The sequence below is a fragment of the Vigna unguiculata genome, chromosome 10, assembly GCF_004118075.2.
Source record: "Vigna unguiculata cultivar IT97K-499-35 chromosome 10, ASM411807v1, whole genome shotgun sequence".
Lineage (NCBI taxonomy): Eukaryota > Viridiplantae > Streptophyta > Magnoliopsida > Fabales > Fabaceae > Vigna > Vigna unguiculata.
The window spans coordinates 37,016,182-37,026,663 of NC_040288.1; the positions used below are offsets into that span (position 1 = coordinate 37,016,182).

General features: G+C 29.9%; 1 protein-coding gene across 1 annotated transcript; it reads right to left on the reverse strand.

Annotated features, from left to right (window-relative positions):
• Positions 1-7,266: 7,266 nt before the first annotated feature.
• On the reverse strand, positions 7,267-10,280 carry LOC114167052. The gene is made up of 5 exons (XM_028051975.1): positions 9,819-10,280; positions 9,399-9,695; positions 9,042-9,287; positions 8,683-8,820; positions 7,267-8,478 (listed from the first exon to the last, which is right to left on the reverse strand). The coding sequence occupies exons 1-5, from the start codon at positions 9,948-9,950 to the stop codon at positions 7,657-7,659; spliced, it is 1,635 nt and encodes a 544-aa protein (XP_027907776.1). The 5' UTR covers positions 9,951-10,280; the 3' UTR covers positions 7,267-7,656.
• Between the last annotated feature and the right edge of the window lie 202 nt (positions 10,281-10,482).

A 10,482-nucleotide genomic window follows, 5' to 3' on the forward strand; every position in this document is an offset into this window, starting at 1 on the left:
GTGTAAAATGGTCCTCATTTTTAGCGAATGTTTAAAATGGTCATCATCTTCGCAATTCGTGATTTATTTGATCCTTGTATGTAACGTCGCTTAAATCATTAACAGAGCATTGTACAAATGACATAGTTTGTACTAGGGTGTGTTTGTTATGTGTACTGTACAATGCTCCATTAATGATTTAAACGGCGTTACAGAAAATGATCAAATAAAACATGAATTGCGAAAATGAGGACCATTTTAAACATTCGGTAACAAAATGAGGATTATTTTAAACATCCTGTCAAGATGAGAACCATCTGCAGCAAACATTACGAAAACGAGGAACAAAAAGTATTTAACACTTTTAAAAAAGTAAACGTTAAATACAATATCGTAAACGTTGCTGTTTTGTTTTTTCAATTAAGAATGCCGTTTCTTGTAGTTAATGTACATAATAATAATATTCAGGTAAAACTTTAATTATCTAAGAATAGCAAATATAGTATCTAATAAGTATGATAAAATTTATCCTTTTAAGAAATCATATAAGTAGATAGATGACTGTGACAAATTATTTATGATTATCGTTTTCTATATTTATTTATGACTTTAAGAAACAAATTCTGATCCTTTTATGATTCATATAAATAGATAGATGACTGTGACAAATTATAAAATCTAATATATTTTTTTATTTGACTAAAATACCTCTAATTGTTTTTATTTTTCGAATTCAATAAATAAGAATTGGAATACATGATGTTTATAATATATTTTTTTTTCTTAAGACTTTGATAATGATTATTTATATTTATAGCAAGTAAAAATTAATACAATAAATATAATTTTAATAAAGAGATTAAAATTATTAAGCTATGAAATATAAAATGTACCTCATTAATCTTAGGGATAGTTTAAAAAATATTTAAATAAAAAAATTATTTTTGTGAAGGATGTAAATTTAATTTTACTAAATCTTAACTAATTCTTTTAATCTTAATGAATTATTTAATTAATTCCCTAAAAAATAAAAAAGAATAATAAGATATAAATATTTCAGAACAAAATTTATTAGATAACATAAAAGAAACAGGAAATTTACAGTAAAGTAAAACATTAAATATGTGTTCATAATAATGTTGGTGTATCATTACTCAAATAAAACAAAAATGTAAAAATATAAATTCAATGAATAATGTGAAAAAGAGAAGCAAAAAGGAGAATAAGAAAAATACAGAGAAAGAAAAAAAAAAGTCAATGTTAACATTTTCCATTCAGTTTTGGGAATGAAGTAAGCGTATCAAGAAAGATGTGGAAAAAAAGGAAACTTGACAAGCACAACTTTAATTGATTATTTCTTCCTGCAAACTCAATTTGGTGATTTGGTGGAACAGAAAAAGAATACATGTGTTATATTTGATGCGTCTGAAGTTTATTGCCATTTTATTTTCGTGTTTGAATAAATGGGATAACGAAGAGAAATAAATAATAATAATAATATACAAAATTATTAAAAGATTAAATTTAATTAAAAATTCAAGCATTTTATGATTTTTGCTTTCATAGCTAAAACTATTCACAAATTATTTATTTATTACTCAAAACAGAAATAAAGTAATATTGTATTTATTAATTAGATAGTTTCCTTTTTTTGACTAATTAAGAATGAATCAGTATATTGAAATGATGATGTTTTGGCGGATTGACTTGGAACCTAGCAGCATTAATACGCCTATCCTAAACTTGAGAATGAAAATAAGAAAAGTGAAATTATAATAAGTGTTGCCTTTGAACTCAAGGGTCATAAAATACATTAATTATGTTTATACACTCACAATTTTTTATTGTTTTTAACATTTTTTTCATTTTTCAAAAGAAATCTCTCAAAACATATTCATACATCTATTGGTTTTACAATAACTCTCCTTTTTTAGTAAGATAACATGTTCACCCCTGATTAAATAAAAAAAATAATTTCTTATAATTAAATATTTTAATAAATTTATATATATATATATATATATATATATATATATATATATATATATATATTAAACAACATGCACCTGTGTTATATATTTGAAAAATACATACTGAGTAAAACTTAAAAAATAAATTAAATAAAATTAAAATAATGATTTAATTATAAAAAATATATATTTATTTCCCCAAAGTTCTTATTGATGACATTCACATTTTTTAATTTTAAAATAAATATTTGTTTCTTTATGTTATTAACAAAGTAACCCTTCTTTATTTATTTATTTCATATTAAAACAGTATCTTCTTAAAAATATATTTTATATTTTTATAAGATCGTGTATAATTGAGTAAAAGTATAATTTCATATATTATTAATATATAATAATTCACTCTGTATATAAACAATTTCCTAATGTGTATATTTAACTTTTTTATTAAACTTTAGCTAATATATTATTTTTAATAAAATAAAACAGGGAAATATGACTTTATTAAAATCCTAAATAATACAAGTGTTATTTATAAGCTAATTAGGATCTTTTATTGAAATACAAAAAATAAAATAATTAAAGTCAATGAAAGTATGAATTTATCTGGAATAACATGCAAGAAAATAATTTCAATTTTGAAATTATTTTATTATATAATAAATTACCTTTCATCACGCTAAATGTGACAATAATTTTCTAAGAATACATGGTACTAAGGTCAGGAAATGATTATAGCACTTAGACCACTTACTCATAATTGAATCCAACACACTCTCCTCCACAAATAATATTTCAAGTAATTATATTTTCATGACACATCCATAATGACTTTGTCGGTGGACACTATATATGAATTTTGCATATTTATGGGTTAGGAATTTTAACTTATTGTTTTTTAAGTTTTAAAGATTTTTTTTTTCTTAGACATATGTGATACAACTATTATACTGCATTATTTGTGTTACTATGATTTATTTTAAAATACTTTTACAATTTTTATATAAATTCGCAAAAAACAAATATTTTTCTACAAATTTTATGATAAATTTTGTAAAATCTCATAATATTACACCACACTTATAAAACTCTTACATATACAATATTTCATACTAATATTGAACAAAAGGTTAACAAAGTTAAAAATATTTAAAAATATATATTAATATATACATTCATCGATTAAAAAATAAAGTAGCACTTCTATTCTTTCATTCTTTCAAGTCAAATTTTTGAGTGGAAACACTAAACATTTATTCATATAACAAGTACAATCATATAAGGTTTCACATGGATAACAAATACATGTTAAGCTATTGAGAACTTGCATAATAATCTTTCCATTTTACTCATAAATCAAACCATCGATATATTAACATAAAAAAAACATCGATCTCTTTTTGCATACCAAGTATTCATATTTTATCTCATTTTAGAGCTTCAAGTAATTTCTATTCATATAAACTTCATCAATAAGTATAATAATAAATCATTAACCAAAGTAAAGATTTATAATATAAAATAGTTTTGCGCGAGTCACATTTTTTCTTTAGAGCCAAATGCATGCCAAAAATGAAAAACATAAAGCATTATGAATTGTTATTGAAAGAAAATATTATTGACCTTGTATTGATTTGTTGTTTAAGGAAAATTTGTTTATCAAGGAAGAATAACATCAACAATGGAATGAAAAAAGGATGATAAAAAAAACACAAGGTTGGCATTCAATAAACCTATGTTTGATAACTTTTAGTTTGTTGTCAAATATTTCGGATATTCAAAGTAACTTTTTTAGTTTGAACCAAATTTTAAAAGAGCTACATATGAATCTGTTTGTCCATTCCAAACCAACTTATGAACAAAAATGCAAGTTTAGAAATATATTCACAAGAGATAGTTTGTTTGTCCATTCTCAACAAACATATGGATAGCCAAAGTCATACTTATAGTTTGATTTTTAATCAGCATCATTCATTCTTATATTTTCATTGGTATTTATAGTAAGATTCTAGTTTGAATTTTTTTTATTATCTTATTTAATAAATTTTCATGTGATAACAAATGATTGATGTATTTTTTGAGGTGTCAGCATAACTGAAATGTCAAAGTTCATAATAATGTCTAACTTAACTTCATTTGGAAACTCTTGATCTCATATTCCTTTGAGAAAAAAAGTCTTACATAAACAAAATTATAATACTATTCTTTATAAAAAATATCATAAAGGTATTGCTTAAACATAAAATTCATGTAGTTCAAAATGTTCAAATACAACCGTTTATTTCTCATGCGTCATTTTTCAATAATTTCAATTCAAAATGATCATTCAAAGATAATTTTCTATTTCATTGATTTATCAAGTTATTACAATCTAAATTCAATAAAACTACAATCTAATTAATCAACCAAATTTCAAAACTGAATTAAAAATAAATTGACTTCTCATTCCAACCTGTACCAAGTTTCCGCCAAACTAATCATGGCTAACATTCCAAAGTCATAACTAAAAAAAAAAGGGTCATCAACTTTATAATTTCAAACATCCATAAATTTAATCATCCAAGTTCAGATTCAACTCATCAATTCTTAGATCTAATTTGTTCAGAAAATTTTGATTTCTTACATATTACTATTATAAGATAGGATGTGAATTTAAAAAGAAATAAAAGTAAGAAACTTAGAGAGATGAATAAAAATATGATAGTTAGAAAAAAGAGAGACATATTTTTAATGAGAAAAAAAAGAAGAAAAAAAGGAAGAGAATGAAAAGAAACGAAAGACGGTGGCCAGTGAGAATATTTGGTTATAAATATTTTAAATTTTATATAAAAATAAATTGTCATCTAAAGAGAGACTTATGTTTTGAACAACTATTTTTTTTTCTTTTTTTTTTAAAAAAAAACCGGTTCAAAGAATTGAATACAACCACAAGTACATAACGGAATATCTGAATAAATTGATCTTAACTTTTACAAATATTATACCAACATATCTGCATAACTGTTTTTTATGGATGCAATTAGAAGAAAATAAAAATTTTGAACTAATTTTTTTGACTAATCAAAGCTAACTTATACGTAAATTAGAAATTTAATGTAAAAAAATAAAATAACTTATGCTTGTTAATTAGTTCCATTTTTAGAAAAAAGAAAATATTTACAGAAAAATTATAGAGAAAAACTTTGTTTCATCGGCCAAGTTCATTGGACAAAGCGTAAGACTTGATATTATTATCAACAAAAATTATACTTTGAGACCATATAACAACACAGAATACATTTTTTTACTATTTATTATAATAATATATTGATAATTCATATCAAAATATAAAAAGTACGATTAATTGAATGAACTTGGAAAAGGATTAGGGTTCCATAAAATTAGTTTTTGTCAACCTTTTTGTTTATAAAAAAGTTAAACAACAACCAGTTTTGGACTTTATTTTTGGTCACAGAAGTTTTGGGGTTGGGCTAAGGTCAGATAAGGTATGGAAATACAATACCAGATTATATAATTTAGAATTTAAAATGCAATTATAGAATACATAACGAAATACATTTCAAACTGTATAAAAAATACAGTTAAAAAAACTGTCTATTTTAAATAATTCGTCAATCATTCTTAAAAGAACAATTATAAATTTCCATAAACAGAAAATGGAAGTATTCTTCGATAAAATATTTCAGAACATATAATTTAGAAGATATTTCACATACTTTACAGGAAGTAATATTTTTTATTCAAATAATAAACAAATAAATTTCTTATAACCATATAGGGTGGGAAAAGAAATTATAGGGGTGGAAAAAGAAAATTCTGTATCCTTATCCGTGTACGTATAATAGAGGGCCTGAGATGCTTAGCACCATGTTGATTATGACATTTTGAACTTATTACTATTTTCCATTAATATATATACATATAAAAAATTAAATCTGCATATATATATATATATATATATTAGACATAACACTAACTAATTTTGTTTTGACTAATCTACAAATTAGACCTAACTAATTCTGGTTAGGCTAATATAGTGTGAGGCACATATTAAAATGTAGCTTAATGTTGAATAGGAAGATTATATGGAGGAACACTTTGGAGTTAGTTAAAGACAATAAGTATTAATAAATTAGGCCAGGACTAAATTGAAGCAGATTGTACTTTTTTCAACATCTCAAGGAGCCTAAAAAAGCAATAAGTAATTTATAATTTATATCAAAGTAACACAGAGGCCCTTATATTAATTAATACGTGCCTTCTCCAATTACCCTTCATCCTTTTCCTACAACTGGACCATACTAAGCCTTCAACATTGTTGGTCCATATTTGGAGTAACATTACTCCAAAGTTTATAATTATTATCTTTCTTCCATTTCAGGTTAATGATCTTCCTCTTAGTCTATTTGTTTAGTTGTGTTATGTACATCAAATTCATTAGTACCCCTCAACTACCTTAAAGTGAATCAAAATTGATTTTGGTACAAAACTTAGACGGAAAAATAGGAGAAGTTTTCATTGTTTTGCATCTAGCTGGAGAAGTTTGGGGAGTTGTTAGTTTTTATGTGCTTTAATTCTGAATGCTTAGAATAGAAATGGTTGGTACTTAGTAGTGGTTGTTTCAATTTGAAGCAATGACTTTATTTGTGTAACAACAGAATATGCAAATATTAGATATAGCCTATAAGTTCCTTGTAGGAAGCACCTAACCAGTAGTGTGGTAGTGTTCAGTAAAATGGGTCCCCAAACAGCTCATAATTCCAAGAAACCTCTGATTTATGAGTTTCAGTGAGCAAAAGTCTCTGTAACAATGCAATACCTGTTCAGACCATATCCACCAGTACAAAAATCATCTATTATTAACTCTTATTTTACCTTTTTTTATTTCTTTAAAATATGTTAACTTCTTGTTGCATAATGTTTTACAAAATGAAAATAAAAATGTCAACACTGAAGATAAAAAGATTCTGTTGTATAACACTACAGAACGTAAGACACAGTTCATGGTCTCTTCTCATTAAATGCTCAAGCGTATCTGCTTATTATATACCCTTTTCATGCTGCAGGCCTGAAAAACTTTTTCATAACAGTGCAAAATACTGAGCAAATTAATCATTCTTTGTTAATAACATGCATGAAAGTATCTCTTTGTTATACAAGGAATCGTGTTTTAATCTGAGGGAATGTTAAAAGTTCCACATCGACCGAGACTCACGTACCTGGTAAGTGTGAGGAGAATATAAATAATGGTATGTTTTTTTGGTGATGGAAGCAATTTGATTAGAAGAAAACAATGAAAGGAAAGAGGGTTGTACAATTTGCTAAGTGAAGGCAATGCTAAAATACGAAATATTACATGCTACTGTGACAGGACAGTCCATTAAAAGCTATTCAGATGGTCTAGGCAATTCTTTCAACATCAACACAACATCCCAAGTGAGGTAGGCCACCACATACGGCTCTCACTTTTTTTTTTTTTATCTTTCCATCTTAACAAAACTATGAAAAAAACGAATCATAAACCAACACAATAAATTGTTTCCCTGCTCCTAAACATCAGATTCAGGTTACCCCGGTAAATAACTTTCTTCTGGGTTAAAACTAAAATTAACTCTAATAACATCACAAAAAGCCCAAATAAATGAAATCGAAGAAGTGATGACCTAATGGGTCCGGCCATGTTTCTACTCATTAAAGTAGCAACAAATCATCTCAACCACCTCCTAAGGTCGCCGGTTGAAGACGGAGAAACCTCACCACCGCCAACACTTTCCGTGCAGCAAGAGGAGTAATTTGATTGCTGCTCCAACCCGAAGTGTGATCCACTCACACTCTTGAAGCTTGGACTCCTCAAACTGTGCCCGTAGTTTCCATAACTCACTCCCACGCTATAAGGGTCTGGAGCAGGAAAAGAAAGCCTTTTCTTTGCCGATCCAACCCTGTCCCTCTCCGGTGTCGATGGCCTCTGCCTTGGCGCGCTCTGTGACCGGATTCGAGCCTTTGCAGACTCCGTCGCCGCCATGTAATTCGGCAATGTAGCAGCACCGTTACTACTAGTTCCAGATCCAACACCCCTTCCATTTTGGTACAAGTTTCCTGTGTAATGGTAATTGGACCTCAAGCTTGGTGTTTGTGAGGTGGGGTAGTTTCTGTCTTCTCTGATGCAACGAGGGCTTGCTGACCGGACTTGGATGGGTCTTGATTTTGCGGGAGAAGGGGTTGCCGGGGACTGGTGAATGGATCCATTTTGGTGAGATCTGTGGAGTGGAGAAGCAATGGAGTGTCTTTGTGGTTGATGGTGGTTTGGGTTGTATTGATAATTTGGATGTGATCTTCTGTAATTGGTTCCCAGATATGAATAAGGTTGAGAGGTGTCGATCTCCACTGTCTTAATGGGGTCTCTCTGATCTGTTGAAGCTCTTCCTCTGTTCTCCCATGGCTTCGTCGCCATCCACCGGTCTAGCCATTTTGGTCTCTCTTCCAACTCGTCTTCGTTTCCAATCGATGATGTCCTACCATTCCTCCAAATCTATGGATCACAACCAATCAATCAATCCAAGTCAAGGAAAGTTAATGCCATTTCCAGAATCAATTAAACACACTTCACAATCAGTCACCGAACCAAGTCAATGATATTAATTCCATTTCAATAATCAATAAAAGCGTTTCCCAATCAATTTCACCAAACAGAGTCAATGAAATTAATTCAATTTTCAGAGGATCAAAACAACACCTGTTGGGAAAAGGCCTGGGACAGGGTCTTATCTCTCTTCATTGCTGCTTCCTTCCTCTGCTGCAACATGGCCTTCACTTCTTCAACCGTGTGAGGACGTTCATCCCAGTCATCTGCAATGCTGCTCCCCTCTCTTGACTGACAAAACAACCAAAACAAAACAATTCAAACACAGAAAACCCATTTTTTCAACTGTGCTTGAGTAGGACTATGAAAATGAAGACTATTATACTTTTGCTTTATGTAAACAAAAAATGTACTTTTTCAAACATAACTGTTGATTCTTAAAGCAAGAAGAAGTACAAAAAACTTGATCAATGGCCACTAATGATGGCTTAAACAAGTACCCTCTCACTTACCACTGATTTCCTATCTGAAATATCGTGAAGATACCGCGAGTCCCAAACGCTGGCGGTGTCACTGAAGGTGGATTTTCTGCTACCGTCAAGTGAAGACCTTATGCGCTGGTCAAGGACCCTTGCTTGAACTCTAACCAAAGCCTGCATGCATCTAAGGGTCATCTTTGCCTGCTTCCGAACATTGTGACCCCTAACCAAAGCTTGCAACTTCACCAACCCCTTCAGTGCACGAAGTGCTCTTCTGGCCTTCAAACAACAACAAAACAAAACTCATTCAAGTTAATCAATTGATTTATGATGGTAACTCCTGGTAAAACCTTAACTTCTTTGCAATTTAGATCTGTTGAGGATACTCACCAGATACCCTCTGAAAGCTGTTTGGATCACAACAGAAGCATAATGCTCCCTTGCATGGCTAGCAGGTTTGGTCAGCCTTGCCACCTCCACCGCCGCCTGAGCGGTCGCCATGGCGGCTTCTGCGGTGGCCACTGCCACCGCAAGTGCATGCTTCTGATCCTGGTCTGTCCTTGAACCCCCACCAGCTGCTGCCGCCACATCATGCTTCGACTTTTGTTGAGTGTTGTTGTTGTTGGTGTTCGCTCCTTCTTGACTCATGTGAGTCTTCCTGAAAATCCATCTTCTCTTTTCCCTTTTCTGCAAAATTAAAACAGAAAAGTGCTAAGTGCGTGTTCGTGCTCATTCTCATGATCTAAGAGCTGAGACTAAATTAATCTGTGAAGAAATGAAACACTGAAAAAAAAAAAAACACAAAAGAACCTTTTCTTCGTCTTCTTCTTGATCACAGTCTTCTCTTCTTCTGCCACTCCTTTTGTCACTGTCTTTGGTGGGAGATCTGAATGCCCTTTTGACAGCAGTTAACCACGAACTACCACTTCCCTTCTTCCCCATGTAAATCTATCTCAGAGACAGCGGCATTTACAGCTTGAACCACTAAAAACAGCTTTCAGAAAGAGCCAGAAAATAACCTGTAATGAAGAGTTAAAGACAGAGGAAAGGTTGAGGCTCAACTCAACCAACCTCCTTTAACCTTGTCTGGGGAAAATAGACAGAAGGAAAAACAAGGAGAAGGCCAACACAACACTAATGGAGCTCTTGTTCAGTCTTTGTTATTAATTTGAACAAGTACACAACAACACAGTTGAGCAATGCTACAGTAACCTTGTCCTCCTCATGGCTCTGTCGCCAGTGAAATATCTGAGCCACCCTTCATTTAAAATCCTTACAAAACTATATGTAAAGCATCATGATTCAATTACATTTCAATATTATGCTGAATATTTATTCACTTATTGACCAAAGAAGCATAAAAAAGATAAAAAAAGATTATGCACAGTCATATTTTCATTTTCTAGAGTTAAATTAAATTCTACTTCTAATTATAAAATAATGTTACAGACTGTCATAAGGTGTGCTTACATAG